The sequence below is a fragment of the Rattus norvegicus genome, chromosome 17, assembly GCF_021556685.1.
Source record: "Rattus norvegicus strain SHRSP/BbbUtx chromosome 17, alternate assembly SHRSP_T2T, whole genome shotgun sequence".
In the NCBI taxonomy this organism is placed as follows: domain Eukaryota; kingdom Metazoa; phylum Chordata; class Mammalia; order Rodentia; family Muridae; genus Rattus; species Rattus norvegicus.
Genome location: NC_141550.1, coordinates 93,071,960 through 93,097,041, shown reverse-complemented (window position 1 = coordinate 93,097,041; position 25,082 = coordinate 93,071,960). Strand labels below are relative to the sequence as shown.

The window sequence follows — 25,082 nt, the reverse complement described above, 5'->3', positions numbered from 1 at the left end:
TGGCCCAAACCTGCCCGGGGAAGACTTGAGGAGTTGCTTTAGCCTGGAAATGTACACTAAATCTTCATTTATGTCTTCACACTTTAGGTTGGTGTTTGGTTGAGAATTTTTGCTCTATTTATCAAATCTTGGCGAGGAAAAGCTTGTTTTGTTTAACAAACCATGTGTGCCTCTGCCTTCGGGGTTGAGGATTCTAAGATGACTAATGATCAGTTATTTTCTCTATCATTTATAAACTATCAATCTTAGCTTTCTGTCTGGTGAGAAACTGGATGAAGACTCTATGGGAAAAACATGGGAAAGTCTCACCCCTAAGGATGGTAGTCACACTGTAGTTTGGTCAAAGTATGCCTGGGTCAGTGAGAAGTTAATATTTTATTCTTATGTGAGTCCAAGAAAAAGATCCATTTTTCTCAAGTGCAGATGGGATAGCTTCCACAAACCAACAGTTGTTACAGAATGTTAGGGTCTAAGTGAAAAATGAACCAGGTTATCCATTGACTAATACATGAATGATAGTGTGTGCCCTTTAGTTTGTGTCATATTGAAAGCAAGCTGGAGTAATTTGGGAAAAAATTGAATTGAGTTTAGGTAAGGTCATGGAACCTTTTAATTGATTGATGACATTGAGTATAAGGTCATGGCACTATATAGGTATGTAACTGTATAATATTACAAACAATAAAGCAAACTAATACACTGTCCATATACCAGTGTTGGATATCAGTTGTGAATCGCTTATTATAATTCATATGATACCACTCATTATTTTTAAAGTAGAAAGAGGCTTTATTGGGGTTTGGATATCTACTATCAAGAGAGGTTCCTGTGCTTGAACATTGGTCTCTGGCATGTGACCCTGGTTTCTGAGGTTGTAGAAAATCTAAAAAACATAACCTAGCAGAAAGAAGTAGGTCATAGAGATATAGGGACTGCGAACTGGGTGTAACCATCTTCCTCAAGTCTCTACTGCCTCACTGACCTTAATACGTTCCTGTCTGGAGGACAGAAAATAAAGAAAACTAGTGGACTGTGCCGAGCCCTCATTGGTCCATTTCAGCTCTGACCTCAAAAGGAACCATTGTGAGGTCATTTATTTCCTTAGTTACTGAAAACACATCCTGTCTGTACAGGGCATTAGCTGTGGTTGGTGGCTGGGTTAGTTGGTTGGTTTGGTTGGTTTGGTTGGCTGGTTGATTGGATGGTTGGTTGTTTGGTTGTTTGCACAGCAATTGCATTTATTCAGTTAGCCACTGAACTTGGATATTCATGAATTGTTGAATCTGAACACAGTGAGTTTTCCTCTATATTCCTATATCTCACTTTAGACTTGTTTGTTTTCTGTATTTAAACTAAGTCTCTCTTCCTGTATATTTTTGTTTGAATATTGAATAGGAGAATTTTTCTTTGTTGATTTGATTTATCACCCGATTTTGAATTGTCATATTTTACAAGTATTTATTCCATGAACTAATTTTGAACAATAGTTTATGATAAAAAAACAGCACGTACAATCTCCTAATGGCATTTCCAGACATGTACATGAAGAACTTTGACCATATTCCCATGATCACACTTTCCCTGGCTAGTCCCTTTCAGGTTCCTCAGTTTTTCCCTCTTAGTTTGTTCCCTTTCTTTCCAAGTGCTAGCACAATTGTTTCAAGTTCTCCTATTCAGAGGACTGGTAGGCTACATTGGGTGGTCTATTAAGAAAAGGCACCAACAGGTCTATGTGATTTAGCAGGAAGCCTCCCCCTAGCGGGTTAACTTGGGATCTTCCTTGCAGTGCAAACTCATGACCCTATGCAATCTACAAGGCAATGCTTAGATCCTAATTTTTTGACGATAACTATGAAAGTAGGTAGCTGAATAGAATTCAAGGACAGAATAGATATAAGTCTAAGAAGATCCAGTTTTATACTGCCAAGAAGAACCTTCCAAAGTGGGACATATGATACTATGACCCTTCATTTACCTGGGTCATTCTGTTGGCAGCTGTCATTCCACTGAATTGCTATCTTCTATCTTCAGGAGAACAAATGTGACTCTGAAGCTAGTGTGGTACCAGGCACAGGAGGTCGGGCCAATAATGAACTTGAAGCAAAGGAACAAGCATGGGCCTTTGAGTCTTGCTGGCAAAACAGCTTAAAGTACACGTCCAGGAACAAAAAGTGCCTAGTGCTGGAATGGTCTGCCCAGCATTCCACTGGACTCACTCCAACAACATTTAGAGAAAGAGAGGGAATTTTATATTGACAATGTGTCTCTCCAAATTTCCAAACCTAGGCTTGAATAAAACTTCTTCCACCATTCCTATAGTTTTTATCTGCTAGTGGAATGGGAGTGCAGAACAGAACCTTCATAGTCAAGCAACAAAGAGCCTTTCAGGATCCTTTTTGCTTTCCATGACATTGCTGAGGAAGGAGGGTTGTATTCCCTGGGACATTCAAAAATCTAATATCTGATTAGAGACCTAACAAGTAGGACTTTGAAGCCCATGGCTGGACCATGCCTGTACCTCCGTTTCATTCTTTGAAGGTTTAGCTTGTTAGCATTGCTAGGAAATGCTTTGTGTGCAATGTGTACACATGTGGTGTTTCTATATGACTATGAACATTTCAAGAGGGAATGTCCTTCCTTGACCTCTGCTAAACTGCAGTCCATTTCCTTTGTCATCTGTCATGGAGTTGGTTCTTAGTGAGTCCTGTCAGATTCCTTTAATGTGTAAAACTGATGGGCTGTGGTGAGAGGGGATAGCAGCATACATTCAAACACATGCAAATGGCCGACAAAAGCCCTTGCACCTCTGTCCTTAATGTCATAATCTCATGTGTAAGCCCAATGGGTCTAAAGTTACTTTCTAGAGCTTTGGGAACATAGATCAAGCAAAAATACATAGCAGCCACTTCTTTCTTTCATTTCGCATGTTTGTTTTTGTTCCATGAGACAGACGCTCCTGGAGCACAGGCTGGAATCATCATTTCCGAGTAGCCAAAGATTACTTTAAGTGATGATCTTCCTCCTCCACTTTCACAAATTTTATAATTAACATGGGCTCATCTTTATGAGATCATCCTGACTTTAACTTTGTCCTATGTCTGTCAGAGGACCCTGAGGGACTCTCATCACTCTGGGTCCAGGTAGCTTACCCAAGTCTAGATTTTTCCTATCTGACTGTTTTGTGCCAATTCCTACTTCAACCTTCAACCCCAATTCAACAGTAGTAAGATGTGGATACACAGGAAACTGCTACAGGGCACAACATGTCACCTGCACCAAAGATACACTGATCTCATACTTTTTCTGGACCCTCTGGGAATACATACACAGGGCCAGTTAGAATTAGAAAGCAGCCTTGGTACATAATTAATTTGTTGGGTACTTGTCCTTGCCTTGCTAACATCCTGATGCACAAGTAATCAACTTCTGTTGTTTTGAAGGTCAAACACAAGTCATTGTGTTTGAGAGCAGAAGGACCCAGAGTTCCAGAACAACGCATCTACTACATCAGTTGTTTATAGGTTCCTGGCTGACGGGTGTTTACTTGATCATTTGGAACATATCAGCTCACTGTTTCTAGATCTTGAGCTTTGGTCAGAAGTCTCAAGCCTGAGGGCAGGCAATATGGGATTAATGGTGTCATATTCCTCTCAGCCCCACAAATGGTAGTCTCATGCCCAGAGGTGCAATGAATAATAGCATTTTCTCACAACAATCAAGGTAGTCAGGACTTACAATCCTTTAGCAACCACTTGTCGGAGTTTAAAAAGTAAATAGAATACATTGAATATGGACATGAATTATTACAAACTTATGAAGTGTGTGGTCCATGTGAGAAGGAAGACAATGTCCATCAACTTGCAATTGAATATCAGAATCCATAAAAAACTGGAGTGCGAAAGCTCTGGCATCCATTGTCATTCTCAGGATTCCTTGTTTGATTATTAATGACAAAAGTGTCCTTGTTAAAGATGGAGTGTTAAGTGTTTGAACATTGTTCCCATTAGCTGGTGCAATTTGGGGTCAATTATGGTCCTTGGGCAGGGGTACAAGTAGGAAGAAATGGGTCAGTGGGTAACACTGGGGACAGACTCTTGAGTCAAACCTGCCCTCTAGTGCTCCAATGACCAAGACTAGCCTTCCTGTCCATGGAGACAGAAGCAGAGGTGAAGCAATGGACCGTGCCTAGCCACAGTGTTGGCTACCCTTTGCTCTAACCTCCCAAGGAACCCTGTGACAATGGATAGACACCTGTCTACTTACAGCTCTGATTGAGGCTGCATTCTGTCCTTACAGGTACAGAAGCTGTTGCTTGGCTGGAAAGAAATTATAATTTGAAGACACAGAAATTAGACTTGGACATTCAGGAGCTGTTGGACCCTGACATAGTGAGTTTCTCCAACTTTGGACACTTCAACTTGCTCTTTTTGATTTTGGTTTCTGTATTTGCTGGCTTGAGTTATGCATTTACATTTCCATGTTTTTTATTATCTTCTATTTCACGTTTTATTAAATTATGTTTGCTATGTTAGAGTATTATATTTTTTCACTTCATATGTATGACAGATTTGCATCCTCATATGCCTTGAGTACCATATCCCAGATGCATTCTGTGGAGGTCAGAAGAGGGAGTCAGGTTTCCTGGGTCTGGAGTTACAGGTGGTTGTGAGTCTCTCACACAATCCCTAAGATTGATACAATAACATATTCACATAGCATAACTCAGTTGTGTAAGAAAATAAAATCTCTCTATACCTGTCTATAGTTCCACTTCCCTGAAATCTGATTCCGTTGCTAACCTGACAGCTCATACTAATAAAATTATATAGAAAGACTTGTATCACTATTTTAAGTGGTGTATACCACCTGTGAGTGTGCTGTATTGGTGTGCTTAGAGTAGAGAGGTGTAGTAACCCCTGGAGCTGGAGTTAGGGTAGCTGTGGGCACCTGTGTTCTGAGAACCACCTACAGGTCCTCTGCCTGAGTAGCCAAATTTGGGAACTCCAGAGGCAGATCGCCATCCTGCACAGTATAGGTTGTCAGGGATCTGTTCTCTTTACACCTTCTCTTGAAGCTGATATTCTAGATGCCTCTACTCAAAGAGAATGCTGAGATCAGGAGAGAGGATGGTGAGCTTTTCCAATTTAGTGGCTTTTAGTGTCTAAGATTCTCTCAGTTTGCAGTTGGTCCCTGACAACCGCCTCTATGTCATATTTTGCATCTGCTCCTTTGCAGTAGGTCCTTGTCCTTCCCTTCCCAATATGTAAAGTACATGTCTAGATTGTCTGATGTTTTCCTGAGCTTTTTTTCTCATCTCTTTAATGTAGGAATTTGAGCGTATCAACAAGTTCTGGGGCCTGTTTTTAAATGTCTGTTTTATTTCTTATTGCAAGTTTGCTTCTAGCCATATAAAGGAGGGCCTGATCATGGAGCAGGACCCAGAGAGCCGAGAGTCTATCGAGAACTTTACCACTGACTATAAGATCATAAGAACCCTGGGAAGGGGACGATTTTCAGTCGTAAAAATGGCCTACCACGTCCCAACCCTCACCTGTGTAGCTATAAAAGTTCTCAAGAACACCGAGAAGTGCTCCTCAGTGATGAGCAGGGAAGTTGACATTCTAAAGTCCCTGGGCCATCCTCATATCATCAAGGTGGTCGAAGTGGTCCAGACAAGAGAGGCCACCCACCTGGTCATGGAGCATGCCTCTCAGGGAGACCTACTGGACCGAATCCGGGAATGTGGATATTTAAAATCGTGGGAGGCCCGAAGAATGTTTAGACAGATATTAGAGGCAGTACAATTCTGCCATGACAATAATATTGTCCACCGAGACATAAAGGCCAACAACATTTTGATAGACGGAAGGTGGAATGCCAAGCTCTGTGATTTTGGCCTAGCTGCTAAAACACTTCCTGGGCAGAAGCTGATTGATTTCTGTGGCACGCTGCCATACTGTGCGCCAGAATTCTTTGAAGCTGAGGAATATGAAGGCCGCCCATTTGACATATGGAGTGTAGGTGTCCTCCTCTTCTTCATGGTGACTGGGCACTTGCCTTTCCTAGGCAAGTCATTTGCAGAGGTGAGGAGACACATCAGTTCAGCCAATTTCAGCATTCCGCCTCATGTTGACAACGATATTTTCAATGTTATAGTGGAAATGCTGATGATAAATCCCAGCAGGAGGCCCAGCATCCAGCAAATTATGATGCGCCCCATGATCAAAGACAGCCAGGCCTACTCACCACCGACATCCATACAGACGTTCACAGGAACACCAAGCCCTAGCACCATCAAAGCCATGAGAGTCATGAGGCATACACCTGAGAAAAGCACTGAGTCTCTCATAGACCAAAATATCAACGAGGTGCTGGCAACATACTTGATTCAACAGCACAAGCCACTCAGGAAAGTCTGCACACACCACCAAGTGGAGCCAGGTCTAGAAGATCTTCACTCCTTCCCTCGTTTTCTTAAGAGAAAGGGACCTCTTCTCTCCTCCTTCACCTTGTCCTCACATTCATCCAATATTCGGGAGAAGGAGGATAGGAAGAATTCCAGGAAGGTTGTCAGAAGGCATGCTGTAGGCTACCAGCAAACAAGGACCAACACCCTCCAGCTCGATCTCCTGGACTGTCCTATAGCTGAAGAATTCAGGGATAACAGGCTGCAAATCAGGAAGACATTCTCAGACTCCAAGACTGTGTTGTCTTGTAGTCTAACTGAACATATCCAGTCACCTCGACTTCAATACACCTATTCCACTACAGCAGACCGGAATGTGTCCTCCTTCATACCGCCACATGATTTCTGTGCATCACTGCAGACACCTAAGGGGATAAGCCTTGCAGGCTGCTCTGGAGATACCTGGCAGAGAGAGACACTCGTGGACAAAAACACCTTCATCAAGGAAGAGGCCATGGTTCATGAAGATACCGTCACTAGTGGCCAGCCACAAGTGCCTTGCCCAGCTTCCCATCGGGGATGGCGTCACCACTGGAAGGGGTTTAAAAAGACAATTAGTAGAAGCCTTCGAAACCTGTGCTGCTGTCTGCCACCACCATCAGAAATCAAGTCTCCTGCAATAACTTGGCTCTCAGGAAGAGAGGAGAACATTGCGTCACCCACAGAACCAGGTGGGTGCATGTCCTCATTCATTTCATCCATATTCCCTCCTGTCCTTTGTGACAAATGAGGATAGTCCTTGAGGCACACAGAAACTTGACAAACTGTAACTTCAGAAAGATTAAGTCCATAGAAACCCCTGAAGGGTGTTCTGATGCTTTGTGAGTCATAAGGGGAATCAGAGACACTGATTAAAGCAGGACGAGAGGGAGGTGGGGGCATGCCCAAATGGGGCAGAGAGTCCTAAGACAACCAGTGGGGTGCTATGACTCTTTATGGAAAGCACAGGAAGTTCTCTGTTTTTCAGACACCAAGAGCCTCTTTTCTGTCTTTTTCTTTTCAAGTCCTGAAGAACAGCAGCCTCAGCTCCCTGGCTTTTAAGCCAGTGGTGGGGGTTGGCCTGGCTGAAAATTATACAGTCTCAGAGGAGCCAGGCCAGACGTCCAGGTGCCTGTGTGCTTGCCGGCCCCTTCTCCAGAGGAAGAGCTGCCCACACCACAGCAAGGTCTCTCCAGGTAAAGCCCCAGACAGGAAGGCCTGCCTTTTCACTGTGTCTTGCTCAGAAGGGAGGGATGAAGTAGAACAGTGCCCTAAAAGTGTCAGTGGATCAGTAGCCCTCTGCCCTCTCTTCTAGCAGAGGTAAACATCAGATTGTTCTGTGGGACTGTACTGTTCTTTGCTTCCTGTTTCTTGCAGAGAACATGGTCTTCATCATGAAGTAGACTTCTCAGAAAAGTCTCCCTAGTCAGCCCATCAGACCTGAGCTAAAATGGGTTCCCAGGTTGAATATGAGACCTCTATGTCTCCTCTGAAGGGAATTCTCCTTTCAAACTTTGACCAGACCCTCACCCATCCCCACTGCCCTGCAAATGATATCACAGTTTATATTGCTTAAGTCCTCAGACCCAACTCAGGGTAAAGCTTACAAAACCCATACTGTGGAGTGACTCCCAAGGCAGCTGTGCCCTCTCTCTCACCAGTTCTGCCCTGTAATTACTCACCTCTCTATGTTTGCTCCCTCAAGGCCAACTTTCAAATGTCTAACTAGATTCCTACCTGTGTCACAGCCTCCTCGAAGGAGGAGGGACAGGTGTTATGAGCAGAGTCAAAAGAATAACTTAATGATGGAGAAGCAAACTGGTGTGGCCCTAGCTCATGACAGCTTCCGGCCTCCACTGGAGTATGCATTCCACTGGATAAATCTTCCCAGGCTGCTTCCATTAACCTGAGAATTTGCACACTGCTTTTTTATGCCCAGTTAAACAGCCTTGCAATTCCTTTGTGAGAGCTTCTGGGAAGCTTTCCCTGTCCCTCCTACTGTTACATTTGTTAAGATATCATCTCCTGTGTTCTTTTTAACTAGACTGTATCAACATCTTCCACAGCATGAGGTGTACAGAATACCATATGACTGACGTGGAGGGTCCCTCTGACCCAGTGTCTCTCTTAATTTGTTCAAAGGACATCAAGGATCCTGGCATAGTAATCCTGCAGTGATATGTGCTGAGTTTAACAGCATGTCCCTATAGTACTCCACCATTGTGATCACATACATATTTCTCATGTGCTTTATCCCCTGAGCTACAGGAAATTCTCTTACGACAGACAATCGTTTCCTCTCTAATTTGAGTGGGAAAGCATATCATATTCCACTCTGGAGCAAGAAGAGCACTATATGAACTCGTGTATCTGAACCCACAATGCACAAGTTTGGGAAAGTTCATTAAAGGGGTTCTTTGCTGGCCTCTAGCACTGAACCAGGTTAGCTACTCAGACAAAACCAAGGAAAGCCTCTCACAGACCCTGGCTAGCCTAGGTTTTAAGAGTTGGCCTCACACCCTGATGATTCCTTGCCATCCATACCCTGATATGTAGAAGCCCTGGTGAGTCTATATCTCTGTCAGTGTGTCTGTCTTTACTTTTACATGACCAACTTCCATGCAGGTGGGTCTCAATGGATGTTTCTTATACTGGACTCCTAGAGAGCCATGTACCCCTCAGGATGGCCTTAAGTGGAAAACACAAAATAGAAACATCAAGTATAAAATCCCAATTGATGGAAATAGATTCACAAAATTAAAAACCAACAGATGAAAAACACTAACCACTCCAATAAAAATCCTTAATATATCACTCTTAATTCTAACAGACTCACAGGTGTATGCTAAGGGAACATATTCCATGTACAATAGACAGAAGAAATTGGTTCTTATTTTCTTATATGTTTATGCAAATTAAGCATACTTTCATTTTTTTTTCTTCTTACATTTGTTTTGTTTTTTTTCCTATTTTGGAATAGTGTTGCTATGCTGGTTTTAGTGTTCACACAGTCAAACCTAAAATTCAGAGAGAATACCACTCGGGATAGAATGAAAGCCCAGGCTACCTTTGTCTTCCTCTTGATCTTGCTGCCTCTGTTCCTCCTTTAGTGTAATGCTATGCTGCGAACATTTCTGTTTTCATCAAGGTCTCTTAAATCCCAACAGGCCACCTTGTAGCTAAAGATTACCTTGAGCACGATCCTCTTCTTCCTGTCTCTAATTCTGCAATGTAGAAGTTTCAGTTCTGAGCCACTCTACCCTGTCAAGTAACACAACTTCAAGGCCAGTATAGGCAAGAGGAAGTACCAGGCTGAGTGCAATCCTGTCAGAAAAAGGACATTCTAAATATTTTTACCTGGCAGATCTGGTCTCTGCAGCTGGGGAGATGGATGTTGGGTAAAGTGTCACAGTGCAACAAAAGGACTCTGGAAATCAGACAAGGAAGAATCATGGTGTCATCTTAGGCCTTGAGCTTAACAGAGGCAGGCGTGGCAGACTGATGAGCTGAGATTACTGACATATTACTCTGTCTCAATATTGAGGTAAAAAAGCATTTGATGATTATTCCTGGCCTTCAGGTATGAGGACAAACAGACAGACACCAACACACAAACACACACACACACACACACACACACACACACACACACACAGAGAGAGAGAGAGAGACAGAGACAGAGAGACAGAGAGACAGAGAGAGACAGAGAGAGAAAGGGAGAGAGAGAGAGAGAGAGGGGTAACTCTGAGGTAATGTATGTATCATGCACACATTAACTCTTTATAGATCTATCTAGACTTTTCCAACTATGGACTGTCTAAATTTTATAGTCATGTCTGTCTATTTCTTGGCCAGTGAACATAAACCTATGTCCCGTGGCAAAAAACCTACTAGGGTTTGCTAGTGATGAATATTTTTTCTTTCTCTTGTTTAACTCCAGTTTTCTTTATGCAGTCCAGGCAGCCAAGGACTTTTGTTCCTGCTGGACAACGGACTGGACACAATGAGTGGCCTGATGAGTGGACCGTTGGACCATTTGGGACTCACCTGGACTAAAATCCATGTATAACAAAAGGGTCTCCAACATCCTGCTCCTTCCACTAGGAGGGCAGATGAAAGGAAGATGCTCCGAGATATAGATTTATTGTGGCTTTTTTTTTCTCTGTGTTTTCTTTTGAGCTTGTAAGGTTTGCTTTTTATTCCTCTTATTTGTATATAATTTTGTTCATACATTTGTATTTATCTAATATTTTAATGTTTTAATTGAAGCAGTGACATCACCTCCCTCTTTTGTGCCTGCTCTCCAAACTCTCCCAGCTATCCTATATCAAACATTTCTCATGCCTTCACTCTTAAGTTGATGGACTCCTTTACGTGATTAAATTTGTTATATATTTTTACATATCTTGTGTATCCAGAAATAAATATAAATATACCTGCAGAGCCCATATTTGTTGCTTGTGTATATATTTGTTCAGACTGACTACTCTGTATTTGACAACATGGTAATTTGTATTTTTACCTTTTGATATTTTCTCTTCCCCATCTTAAAATTCTTTTTCTGGCTAATGGTTTCTTGCCACTTTTATTTAACCTAAATTATTTATTTTCTTCTTTTGCCTCCTTTCTATACTCCCCCATCTTTGATTCTACTACAACAAAGACCACTGCCTGTGGGAAGGAATCACTCTTGAAAGAGCCGGAGGTGTGGGTCAATTGAAGACCAGTGGGAAAGTTCCACTGCCGACCTTCAAGCACAATGACCCATCCCATCCAGGGAATAGTCAGTTCCCACAGAACTGAAAGCCAAACTGTTAAACAAAGCTACCTGTGATTTCCAACTCACCTCTCCTTCCCCTCTGGAAAAGCAGGAATGGTTCATTGATCACTAGTCAGTAGGAGGTCACTTCGCCCCATCAATAATACCCTGCCTAGTTACCAACTGCTTGAATTCTGCCCCAATTCTTAGCAAGGTATATAACTCCCTGTCAGAATCTGCCCAGGGTCATCTCCCTTTAAGCAGGAAGGCCTCAATAAGGCAGAATTAAGCTATTGTATAGATCACTGTCTCCATGAATGTCAATCAAGAGGTCCTGGAGTCGGTTCAGTTTGAACCTCACATTGGTGCATTCATCTGAAAACTTGCTTCTTCTGTGGGACCCATGAGAGAGTGGTGAAAGGGAGGAGTGGCAGTTACAACTAGGTACTGAGGTTGACTTCTCTGTGCTCTCTCTATCTAGCTTCATTGTGTTCTGCTTTTGGCTCCTTTCTTTCTTGCAAGCATCAGGAGGGCTCACAGGGGCTAGGTAACAGGGCTTTGACCTCTCCGGAGGCCAGCAATGTCAGAGAACTTTGATCCAGGGTGAGGCCAGCAAAGTCACCAGAACCTGTGTGCATCTCACTTCTGGCAGGAGCAGATAGTCTGAGTTATCCCATCCACAGCAGTGATGGGTTGGTCTGTGTACTTTGCCCTTGAAAAGGGACACTTGGTTTGTGTGTTAGTTGTTCTTTTTTTTGCATTCTTGTTTTCATGTTTTGGACTTGGACTGATGAAAATTTTGGACATGGGACCAGTTGTTTTCTCACCTTAATCTTATTCTGAGTCATTTTCAAGAATTTAGGACTAAGGACCACTTAATGAAACTTGGAGTGGCCTGCTTTTGCTGTTAAATGGCACCAGGAGAGAGACCTTTTAACTCTCCAAGGTGTCAGCAATAGAAGATAAAATGTTTCAGACATTTTCCCTCCTCCTCAACCCCTACCTTCTAAACACTTCTTCTTCACTAGAAAAAACAAAAGCCTACTTCAGCCCAGCAACCAGCTCCTTCCTTATTGACAGTATCAGCCTTAGGGCTGGAGAGATGGCACAGAGGTGAAGAGAACTGAGTGCTCTTCCAGAGCTCCCGAGTTTAATGCCCAGCAGACACTTGTTGAATTCTCTTTTTCTTCAGGATTGGTTCAGAGTTTCATGGCTCACAAGGTCACAAGGATTTAACCCCTTTTTCCCTGCTCCTCTGCTCATTGCTGACACAGTGCAAACTGGCATCCAGGATCCCTGACAGGAGAGGCTCCATGTGGGCAAAAGTATATTTCAACAGAGCTTACAAATGGCTCCTGGCCCCAAAAGGAACCCACCCAGATTAGGGCTTCAATTCAGTAAGGGGTAGGGAGTGTCTCCAGATTTGCCACCAGGTTCTATAAGCATATCTCAATATAATTTGTCCCAGGCTCACATATGATATTAAATAAGAGCAAAGAGAAAATTCTCATATGATAGCCCTGACTTTCATCAACTAAGTTCGTACCAAAGGTTAGAGAAAAGTTAAGGTTGCAGGGAGATTGTAGAAGAGTGCATTTCATGACAGAAAGAATTAATTAGACCACTTCCAGCCAACAGCCGATCCAGGACAAAAGAAATTCCAAGCTTCAATATATTTACATTGACACTCATGACTACCCCTACAATTCTGACTGATGATTCAGTAATGCCTACAGGCTTCATTATCAGAGTTTTCCCTGGCTGAGATGTTTTCTACCACCTGTTTTCCTAAACCTTGCAACTCTCCCACCTGACCCTGACTTGGGACTGTCCATTCCATCACTGTGACGAGGCTGTGGCACAGGTGTTCAGTACCTGACCTGACTTGAGGAACACACCTTTGTCAGAAACAGAACAGACCTGGGTTATGGACAGAAGCAGCTTCATCCATGGGGGTGAGAGGAGGGCAGGGGCAGTGGTGACAATACAAATGGAGGGAATCTGGACTCAGTGTCTTCCTCCAAGCACTTCATTTCAAATGGTCAACCTAAGAACATTAAAACAGGCCCTCATCATGGGAAGAGGACTGGTTGTTAACATCTTCAGGGACAGCCAGATAGGCATTTACAACTGCTCATGTGCATGGAAACCTTTGCCAAAAGATCCAATGGCTAGAGATAACAGCTGGGCTGATAAGGCTGTTTAGGATGCAACCTTAAAGTAAAGAGTCATCTCTAGATTGGCCACTGTCCTAGCAAAACTGCCCAGAACAGCTGATATATGTAGAAAAAGAAATTAAATGGGCTCATGACGATCGACTAAAGGTAAGGTAATAGTACCCACCTCTTTAACAAGAACTGTTCCCAGAAAGATCCAGAGTCAAGGACATGACAAACTTGAATGCTTGCCAGGTGACCCAGGTTTAGAGCACTTAAGGTAATAGGATCAGATAATGGGGACTGCCTTTGTATTTCAGGTAAGTCAGGGACTTGCTACGGTCTTGGGGCCTAGTTTGAAACTCCACTGTGTATATATATCGTCCCCGGAGTTCAGAAAAGTTAGAAAAGATTAATAAAATTCTAAAAGAGACCTTAATTAAAATAGCCTTGGAGACTGGTGGGGACTGCATGATGCTCCTTCCCTCTGCCCTATATTAGATATAGATGGCATTCTAGCCCCCATTGAGTCCAACCTATAGTTGACAGCTATTACAGATCTGAAAAATGATAATTTAATATTTAAGGTCAGAGCTCCCCAATAGGCTCATGAATATGTTTGGCCTAAATTATGTACCCTCTATGAAGTAGGCCTGGTTCTAAAAGCTCACAAGTTAAGATTTCACCAAGCTGAGCCTAAACCGAAGTGAAAAGGACTTTTCATCATCCTGTTGAACACAGTCGCCACCTGGGTGCACTACAACCATTCCGGACCTGCTCCTCCACTGAAGAAGACTACCTGGCTCTAGCTGTAGGAAAATAAAGGTTCAAACGCACACCAACCCCCTCAAGTCAAAGTTGACTCAGTCTCAGTCCTCAGTCTATTGTCCCTGCTAACTATATGTCTGTATGGACTGTGTGTCTTAATTTCCCCTGTTATGAAGGTACTCTAGCTGGACCCTTGCTAAGTGAATATAGTCCAGTTAATCATCTTAAGACAACACTAGGTGTAGCTGCAAATAGGGAGGCAAAATACAAGCTGGAGGACTGTAAGCTTCAAGATGGAAGCTGTGTTAAAGACAATGGGGGAATGAAAGAGTTATAGTTGGAGTCGATCTAAGGCCAGTGGGAAAGTTTCCCCTCAAACCTCCATGCACACAGACCCCTCCCTTCCAAGGAGTAGTTAGTTTCCTGAGCATCTATAAGCCAGACTGTCAGACAAACCCACCTGTAACTCCACAGACCTCCTTGACTCCCAACTGTGCCCGCTGGAAAGTCCACAATGGTCCACTGATCACGAGTCAGCTTGAATGTCACTTCACCCCATCATTAGTACCCTGCCTAGTTACCAATGTTTGAATTCTGTCCAATAGTTTTCAAGGTATATAACTCCCTATCAGAGACTGCTCAGGGTCATCTCCTTTGAACTGGGAAGACCCAGGCATGCCAGATTAAATTAAAGTACTCTTGCTACTGCATAGATCACTGTTTCCATGAGTCTCACTGTAGGGACCCTGAAGAGCTTCATTTCGGACCTCACAAGATGAGGTGCAAGTATGACCAGGGAACACTACAACACATTACAATGAAGACAATGAAATTCAATATGATAAAAGTGGACAGTCAAAACTTTTAATACTCTTAAAAATGTGAAGCCCAACAAAATAGTCTCTACATGGACACTCAACATGCACACATCCACACAAATAAGTGCATACATATCTATTGTGGCTATTCCTAGTTGTCAACTTGACTATATCCGGAATGAACTACAATTCAGAATTGAAAGGTTCACCTTTGATACTGATCTTAAGGCTAGGAGATAGAAGTATTTGACGTGTATCTTGGCATGGAGATCTTGGGGCATAGTGCCTATGAATTCCAGGAGACTAAGGCTAGGCGATCTCAGAGTTCAAGGTCATCTGGGACAAAGCAAGTTCCAGACACCTTCTGCTGGAGACCTATATAAGGACTTTGGAATAAGGAAGGTTCTCTCTTCTTAGCCTGCCTGTCTTGTGGGACTAAGACACTGCTATATCCTTGGACAACATTTACAGCTGATGCTGATCATGGTTGGGGAGTTGGACTACAGACTGTATGTCATCAACAAGTTCCCTTACTATACAGAGACTACCTATAAATTCTGTGAGTCTAGAGAACTCTGACCAATACATAAGTTGGTACCTGTAATGGTTCTAGAGTAGCAGATGTGTAAATACGAGACTTTTAGGAATGTGGAGTTGGTTTAATAATTCACCAGCTCCTTCAACTACTGAAACCTCCACTCATACTCTGTCTTCTGGGGGTCAGAAAATATTGAAGATCTGTGGTTGATACTGTCTTTCAAACTTAAAGAAGCCAATGCCTTTGATTATCTTCATGACTTTGGTGATTAGGTATACAAAATTTTCTACAAGTTGGGGGAAAAATCAGAAAATGATTTTGCTGGCTTGATGCTCTTAGTACCTCTGGACAAATGGATGAAGGAAATGAATGAGCTGCATGATAAAATTGAATGGCTCCAGATGCAAGTAAACAGTGTAAAATTTACTAAGTGTGTCCTTGGAGAGAAGTTATCTCTAGCAGTCATAGATCTTGAGTTGCAGAACATCAAACTTCAGCCCTCTTTAGTTTGGCTGAATTAGAGTGAAAATTCAAGCTTCAGCAGTTACAGTAAAGACATTAACTGACAAAGAATGGGATCCTATCACTTGAAATGGGGTGTGTGGAAGGACCCTGTTGAAGATGAGAATTTTGAATCTTCAGATTCTCACGGTTTGACCACACCAGTGGAAGTGGTAACCTCACCCTTGAAATAAAGCCTTTTTCACATGAGGAATTTAGTCCTACAGAGTGTGATAAACCAGCAGTGACTTTCACTGAAGAAAATGTCAGACAGACTTTCTGCCTCTACCTTTCTGCAGGGACAGACTGCTAGCTAGTCTGCTTCCTGGAAGATACTATATCTTGAGGCTTAACAGAGGATCCACTGCACTCTGAACATTAGGCGTAATATCCTGAAGTGTATCAGAAGAACTACTGCACTCAGAACATTTGATACCGCATGCTGAGGCATCCCAGGAAATCTGCTACAATCAGGGCATCTGACAACACAATTTGAGACATCCCAGGAGATGTAATGCACATAGGACACCACAGTTGAGGGCATTCCAAGAGGTCCTCTTTATACAGGGCAACTGGGAAATTGACACCACAATCTGGAGGCCTCCCAGGGTCTCTGTGACAGGCAGGGCAGTTGCCAAAATCAATAAAAGGCCTCCCTGTCCTGTGGCTGCCCTCAAGGAAAGAGAAACCACAGTCCATTGTCACCCCCCTCCATCTGTGTCCCCAGAACAGCTTCACAGAGGACACATTTTGAATGTTCCTCTGAAGATGCCACAGTCTGAAGGCCTCCCAGGAGATCTACTGCAGGCTGGGCAACATATCAGCAGCTTCTCTGCCCCTTTGAATATCCTCCAGTTGGAAGGCCCTCACAGGAGGTCTGCTACAGACGGGACCACAGTCCTGACAGGAGCCCTGTTGGAAACCAGGGACCAAGGAGTCAGACTCCAGAGTCACCTTTGTTTCATCACCTCATGGTATCTTCTCAAAAACTGACCATATGACGGGTCATAAAACACACCTCAACAGATACAGGAAGATAGAAATAGTCCCATGCAATCTATCATATTCCCACAGACTAAGGCTGATCTTCAATAACAACAATAATGAAAGAACACCCACATATACATGGAAGTTGAACAATGTTCTACACACATATACCTTAGTCAAGGAAGGAATAAAGACAGAAATTAGAACACTCCTTAGAGATTAATGAAAATGAAGGTACAACATTCCCAAACTGATGGGACAATATTGAAGCTGTGTGAAGTGGAAAACTCATAGCTGTGACTGCCTGAAAAAAAGCAAAACACAGGAGAGAGCACAAATCAGCAGCTTGACAGCACACCTAAAATCTCCAGGTCAAAACAAGGCAACTGCAACCAAGAGCAGTAGAAGGTAGGAAATAATCATTCTCAGGGCTGAAATCAACCAAGTAGAAACAAAAAGGTCTATACAAGGAACCAACAAAACCAAGAGCTGGTTCTCTGAGAAAATCAATAAGATAGATAAACTCTTAGACAGACGAACCAGAGGGCACAGAGAGTGTGTCCAAATAAACAAAATCAGAAATAAAAGAGGAGACATAACAACAGAATCTGAGGAAATGAAAAAAGTCATCAGGTCCTATTAAGAAAGGCCAAATTTAACAAAACTTAAAAATCTGAAGGAAATGGACAGTTTTCTAGACAAATACCAAGTACCAAAGATAAACAAGGAACAGATAAACCATCGAAATTACCTCATAACTCCTAAAGAATTAGAACCAGTTATTAAAAGTCTGCGAATCAAAAACAGCCCACCACAAGATGGGTTTAATGCAGAATTCTATCAGACCTTAATAGAAGACCTCATACCAATGCTCTCCAAACCATTCTACAAATTAGAAATGGAGAAAGCACTACCAAATGCCTTCTATGAAGTCACAATTACTTATACTGAAACCACAGAAAGACCCAACATTAAAGAGAACTACAGACAAAATTCCCTTTTGAATATCAATGCAAAAATACTTAATAAAATTCTCGCAACAGGATCAAAGAATACATAAAAATGAACAACCATCATGATCAAGTAAACTTCACCCCAGGAAGAGTGGGATGGTTCAATATATGGAAGTCCATTAACAGATTTCACTTTATAAAAAAACCTCAAAGATAAAAACCACATGATCATTTCATTAGATGCTGAGAAAGCAATGGACAAAATTCAACACCCCTTCATAATAAAAGTCCTGGAATGATCAGGAATTCAGTGTCGGCACCTAAACGTAGTAAAAGCAATATACAGCAAACAGTTGCCAACATCAAACTACATGGAGAGAAACATGAAACAGTCCCAATAAAATCAGGGAGTAGACAAAGCTGCCCAATTTCTTGCTGCTTATTGAATATAGTTCTTGAAGTCTTAGCCAGAGTAATCAGACAACAAACGAAGGTCAAAGAGATACAAAGTGGAAAGGAAGAAGTCAAAATATCACTATTCGCAGATGATATGATAGTATACCTAAGTGACCACAGAAGTTGAACCAGAGAACTACTAAGCCTGAGAAACAGCAAAGTGGCTCGATATAAAATTAACTCAAACAAATCAGTAGCCATCTTCTATTCAAAGGACAAACAGGCTGAGAAAGAAATTAGGGAAATGATACCCTTCATATTAGTACCAAATAATATATAATGCCATGGTGTGACTTTAACCAACAGAGTGGGAAAAGATCTTTAACAATCCTACATCTGATAGAGGGCTAATATCCAAAATATACAAAGAACTCAAGAAGTTAGACTCCAGTGAGTCAGATAACCCTATGAAAAAAACGGGGTACAGAGTTAAACAAAGAATTCTCAGCTGAGGAATATCGAATGTCGGAGAAACACCTAAAGAAATGTTCAGCATACATCTGGAGTCATCCAGGGAATGCAAATTGAAACAACCCTGAGATTCCATCTCAAGTCAGAATGACTAAGATAAAAACTCAGGTGACAGAAGATGGTGGAGAGGATGTGGGGAAAGAGGAACACTCCTCCTTTGTTGGGTGGATTGCAAATGGGTACAAACTCTCTGGAAATCAGTCTGGAGGTTCTTCAGAAAATTGAAAATTGGACTATCTGAGGATCTTGCTATACCTCTCCTGGCCATATACCCAAAAGATGTTCCAACATAAAACAAAACCCCCAGGAAAACAACAATTCCAACCAACCAGAGCTCCTAGGGACGAATCCACTACCCACAGAGTACACATGGACCGACCCATGGCTCCAGCTTCATGTAGCAGAGCATGGCCTTGTTGGGTACCAATGGGAGGAGAAACCCTTTGTCCTGCCAAGTCTGGACCTCTCACTGTAGTGGAATTTCAGGACAGGGAGGCAGGAAAGGGAGATGTTTGGGGAGGAAAAAAAATTATGAAAGAAGGGAGAGGGTGAATGGGATGGGGGTTATGGATATGAAACCAGGAAAGTGAATAACATTTGAAATGTAAATACATTTTAAAAAAATAGAAAAGAATAGAAAAAGAGAAATACCCAATAAAAATTAAAATGAATAATAAAAATAAATAAAATAGGAGCAAATTTAGAAAAAAAGAAGTTATATACAATCAGCCTTAAGGGAACTAGGTCAGTGTATATGGGTGTTTGCTGGGCAAACATAAACCTGAGTTTAAATCTCCATAAAAAGCACATCTGACTACATATATGCCTCTAAACCAAGCCTTGAGAGCAGCAGACAAAATATTGGTGCTGGCATGCCAACCTAGCTTCAAGCTCAGACACCATCTCAAAGGACTAAGCAGGACAATGATAGAGCAGGACACCTGAACTCCTCCTCTAGACTGTGCATGCAAACAAATGCTAACAACCAGGTGTACACACACACACACACACACACACACACACACACATAGATACACGCACTCGCATGCGTAAAATATATTTTGAAAAGTATAGAAGACATCTAGTCCAATTGAAACCCATTTCTGGCTCTGCCTTCTCCCTGCTTTTTCTCTTAAGTCCTATAACATCATCTGACAAGGGCATATTCTATTTATTTATGATCTGAAGTTCTTCTAGAAGATAGATGCCCCAAGAGGTGATATTCACCTGCTTTTGAAAAGTGTCTCTTGCACAATAGATACTTAACAGATCTTTATTAAATACATATGCTGTATATGAAAGTTATCGTTTGGGAAGTATCTTAATGGAAAGTAAATCAGAGAAACCCATCCCCCTCATGTCCTCTCACAAAGTCTCTCAGTGTCTGTATGTATTAGTAAAAATGTGGATGACAGCAAAGAGCAACAGAAAATTTACCTGCAAAGCTCTTTACATACGGACACCCCCTACCAATTAACTACATAACAACATCTTTATTACTATAAGGTTACTAGGTGTGGATTAGTATAAGGTTACTAGATGTGGAAGTTAACATAAGGGTAGAACATCCAAGGGCCTTCAGGAAGAAAAGACACAAATCACTGTGCCTTACCAATCTGTTAAACAAACCCTGGAGTAAATGGAAAATGAATTTGATGCTTAAAGAAATACTGGCCAGAATTCAACATAAATGGCATTCAACGCGAACCAACAAATTTTTTCTCACATATCTATCAGGCAAGAGCAGATCTCTGTCTGTCTGTCTGTGGTGAGTGTGTGTGTGTGTGTGTGTGTGTGTGTGTGTGTGTGTGTGTGTGTGTGTGTTAGAGAGAGACAGAGAGACAGATAGAGACAGAGATAGAGAAGAATGACTTGCTGTTTTGTTTGTCTCCCTCAGGATTGGAAAAAGACACTTTTCTTGATTGCCTGAGCTCCAACCCTTCATGAATGTTGGCTTCAGGTGGCACAGGAAATCTCCCTGGTTCGTTTCCCTATAATATTAGCATCTCAGCCACCTCTCCAGAGATGAGCATGAACCAGGAAGGGTGGTGTGTGGAGTGCAGCAGCTGGTGTCACAGGCAGGGAAAGGAGAGCAGGAACTTGGAGCACATGAGTGAGAATGAGAGATGGGCCCAAGGCTCAAAGTGAGACACTCTCAACCTGTCAGTTCCCTCAATCACCTGCTGGGAAGGACCAGGCAGGCTGAGGGTAGGGAACTTCCAGTTGAGCACTACCTTGGGTGAAGAGACCCCTGAGGGCTCTGGCCTGCAGAACCAGCGCCCTGCTTAGTAAAGTTTGCATGGGGTCCTCACCACTGCCAGAGCCCTCGGGCCAAAGGACTGCCTCAGTAAGCAACCATGCAGGGCTCAACTTCAGTGAACCCGGGCCAGGACAAGCACTGGCCACCAACCTTTTCCCTGGCGCGGTACAACCCCGCAGAGTAGCCCTCCACCTTCCGCCATGCTCTGCTGAGGTCCAGACCCTGATCCTCTATAGCAGCCTGCTCCCTTCTTTACCTCAGCTCTGTGGTCCAAGGCGGGATATTCTCCTGGCAAGGGAATCCGGACCTGCCTAACCTGCCTGGTCAACCAGAGCTGTTACTCCGCCCTCTCAGGTAACCAAGGAAACAGGGTTTCCACACCTTCCTTAGCCCTGACACAGACTAGATCCTCTACACCTGCACACACGCACCTTTTCCTGTGCTTTGATTCCCTCTCTGCTGGGAGGGCGGGCACAACCTGGTCGCCGGTGTGACGCGCTGAGAATCTCAGCCAATGAGAGAAAGAAGGCGGGACCAGTGCAGAGGGGCGGGCCCTGTGCAGCTTCTCCGAGTCCCACCCCTCCCAGTGACTCTGCTTCTAAAAGCACCAAATCTCTTGTTTCTAATTTAAGTGCGGGTTCACTGAAAAAACGACATCTGTGTTGAAGACTGCTCAAAGTGCCTGAATAGTACTTGAGCACTAAGCAGGGGATGAATCATCGGTAGCCAAAATTATCTTGTACTATCTTTGGGGTCTTTAAACTTCTTAATACCAACCTTTGTAGCTGACCTAGGATCTTTGTGCCTGTTATATAAAACATTTGAAATGTATTGTTGAACTCAGCCAACCACTGGCTTTTCAGTAATGCGGAAAAGAAGAATATCATCAGCGGGACATTTTCCTGCTGTGCTATAGGCTGCCCACCAAATGTTCTTTGCCCTGTATTTTTGTATTGATTTATGTTCTTTTGTTCTATGGCTATAAGACCTCATGCCAACCTCTTCCCCAATAGAGTCATTAATTCTGGGAAACCCGAATCTGTACTCCTATGCAGTATTCACTCAGAGTTGCCTCAGAATATAGTTCTCCTTGTTTTTGATTTTGGTTTTATTTTGTTCACGGTCAGTATGTACAATGAACTGTTGTCCTATCACCTGCTGGAGGTCATAGGATTAAAAAGGATGAGTAAAGTTTCACCGAGATGACAGCAGGGCTATCCTCAGATATCTTTGAGACCCAACCTTATATTTCTGTAGAGAAAGAGAGATTCTTGCATAAATTCTGGGTCCAGCTATAATACCCTTCGTAGCCCTGTCCAATTATGTTGCATACAATCGGGCACCTGACACAGATTCTTACATAAATCAAACTTTAGTCAGACTTTGAACCTGCTCCTTGGCCGGTGTACTCTGTGTGCACATCTTTGTACACTCCAGCTTTAGCAGTCGCCAAGGCAGTTTAGCATGAACCCACATATACACAATCACCCCCTCCCTATCTTACAAAAATGTTTCTGTCCCCACCCTTGATATCTGTGATGCTTGCCTGCCTTCAGCAGGAAGCTTTCAAGGTCGGGGTTACTAAAATTGACCCATGTTGCTATCAACCATGAGCTCCATATTTCTTGACTATACATCCCCATGTATCTCTCGTGTGTTTAGAAAGCAGGCCAGCTCAGTACCTGGGTCTCTTTTTTTATACTACCCTGGAAAAAATTGGACTTTGTCACTTTAACTTGTGCACAGCTTTGGCTTTCTCTGAGGACTGTTAAGGTTATGTACTTTAATATGCCAATCTCTTCTGAGTGTGGGAACTACAAATTAAATAATAGGATATCTGAGCCTCACTACAGACAGTCTAACTAAACCTAAGAGTGACAGGACGATCCTGCTCTAGGAACTTGACACATTCGTGGCCATCCTTCCTAATCTTCCAGTCACAGCTGTGAGATAACAGAGGCGGGGCGGGGGGAAAGTCAAAGATATACTGACATATTTGGTATACTTTGGCAGTTTTTAAAGTCTCCCCAAATAATACAATCAAAAACTAAATAGTCTGTGGCTTAATCAGGGAGCAGAAGCATAAGGTGGAGAGATTTCAATCAAGGACAGAAAAACCATGGAATCCCCATTTTCACCACCAAAGGATATATATAACTGTTCGAACATGTCTGAGAAAATCCCATAGCATAGGCATGTGAGGAAAGGTAGGATGTGTGTAAATGATTTATAAAGATGCACAACCCCCATGACCCATACTTTGAGCCTTTGATCTTACTCCAAGTTTAGCTCAAACTTTTCTTCCTTAATAAGAGAAGAAAACATCCCTTTCTTTCTACCAATATCCTATGTGTCCCTGGTCCAATTCCTTGCTCTTAGTCACAAAAGCCCGGAAATTCCAGTGGTAGCTTCCAAACTCCATAATCTATCAACAACGTGTGTGCACACTGTGCACTCGAACACACACAGACACAGACACAGACACAGACACACACACACACACAGACACACAGACACACAGACACACACACACACACACACACACACACACCCAGTGAGAACTCCAATCAACCTCGTCTACAGTGAGACTTGCCTATCACTTCTGGTTCACTGTTAGTAAATCGATGTCCACCTTATTTTATTGCCAGATATATTTAAAGTGTCAGCTGATGACCAAATGCAGACGATTCAATTTTTCTTTAGATTTATTGGTATGAATGTCTTTCCTATAATGCCTGGTGCCTGCAGTGGTCAGAAGAGGGTGACAGATACACTAGAACTGGAGTTACAGAGTTTGCTTATCAATCTCCTGGTGGACCCTGGAAACTCTTGCTCTGCAAGAGGAACCGGTGTGCTAAACTGCAGAGCCCATCTCTCCAGCCGCTAAACACAGATATTTTTATAAATAGCTTCATAGGAAAGTCAGATGTTGTGAGCATCAATGATCTAGGCTCCCAGCAGAACATGGGGTCAGGCTCTAAACATTTCAGAGATGTGATTGGTTGCCTACTTTCTCATTAAGCTGTCCATGCATCATCTGGCTGTTTTCACAGGGTCTCCTAGCTCAAGATGCTTTCACACTCACTCTGTAGCAGAGGATGACCTGGAATTTCTGATCGACTGCCTCTGCCTTCCAAGTGCTGGACCACCATATCTGGTTTAGCTCTTACTTCTTAGAGCAGAAACAAATGCAGGGAAATGAGAGGGGTGCTGGAAATCACTGTGTACAAAGGAACTCAGGAGGTGAGGCTCAGAGATAGAGGGATGATGGAACTTAGGAAATGCCAGCCCTAGCATTCCAGTGTACCCCATAACTCCCAGAGGATGAAAGGAACATCTTCCAGGTTGACCTATATCTTGTTGACACTGTCTAGCCAGATGTTTCTAGAAAGCCCCTTCATTTCCATCTCTACCAAAGCAGACTTGTCACTTCAGCCCAATTTGTGACCACACCAGAGGCCTCATAGGTAGCAATGAATATCCTAGTAAGAACACCAGTGGAAGGGGAAGCTCTGGGTCCTGCTAAGACTGAACCCCCAGTGAACTAGATTGTTGGGGGGAGGGGGACATGGGGGGAGGATGAGAAGGGGAATACCCATAAAGAAGGGGAGCGGGGAGGGGGATGTTTGCCCGGAAACCGGGAAAAAGAATAAAACTCGAAATGTATATAATAAATACTCAAGTTAATAAAATAAAAAAGAACTCTCGCTGCTTTTAAGCTAGTTCCAAGTCCTCACATGGGGTGTGTCATGACTGCCTGTAGCACTAGCTACACACACAAACACACACCCACACACACCCACACCCACCCACACCCACACACACACACACACACACACACACACCCAGAGAGAGAGAGAGAGAGAGAGAGAGAGAGAGAGAGAGAGAGAGAGAGAGAGAAAGAGAGAGAGAGAGAGTAATTCTCTAAGAGATAATGTCAAGGTTGGTTTAGAATTTCGCACAGTTGGTA

At 42.9% G+C, this 25,082-nt stretch overlaps 1 protein-coding gene and 1 long non-coding RNA gene across 2 annotated transcripts; one reads left to right on the top strand and one right to left on the bottom strand.

Moving 5' to 3' along the window:
- The first annotated feature begins 1,107 nt into the window (after positions 1-1,107).
- LOC148000336 (sperm motility kinase 2B-like) lies at positions 1,108-10,893 on the top strand. Its single transcript, XM_087591911.1, has 5 exons — positions 1,108-1,292; positions 4,297-4,388; positions 5,394-7,137; positions 7,471-7,641; positions 10,400-10,893. Exons 3-5 carry the CDS (start codon positions 5,427-5,429, stop codon positions 10,450-10,452), a joined length of 1,935 nt encoding a protein of 644 aa, XP_087448037.1. The 5' UTR covers positions 1,108-1,292; positions 4,297-4,388; positions 5,394-5,426; the 3' UTR covers positions 10,453-10,893.
- On the bottom strand, positions 2,940-21,551 carry LOC148000335 (uncharacterized). Its single transcript, XR_015641967.1, has 3 exons — positions 21,369-21,551; positions 9,803-9,872; positions 2,940-6,997 (listed from the first exon to the last, which is right to left on the bottom strand). It is a non-coding gene; the product is annotated as an uncharacterized LOC148000335 (long non-coding RNA).
- Between the last annotated feature and the right edge of the window lie 3,531 nt (positions 21,552-25,082).

What these genes read in the sequence shown, in the direction of transcription:
- LOC148000336 (XM_087591911.1), top strand. Translation starts at nt 5,427, where the DNA reads ATGGAGCAGGACCCAGAGAGCCGAGAGTCTATCGAGAACTTTACCACT. An exon ending in TGCGTCACCCACAGAACCAG is followed by an intron (nt 7,138 to 7,470) that starts GTGGGTGCATGT and finishes TTTCTTTTCAAG; the next exon opens with TCCTGAAGAACAGCAGCCTC. An exon ending in CCACAGCAAGGTCTCTCCAG is followed by an intron (nt 7,642 to 10,399) that starts GTAAAGCCCCAG and finishes TTCTTTATGCAG; the next exon opens with TCCAGGCAGCCAAGGACTTT.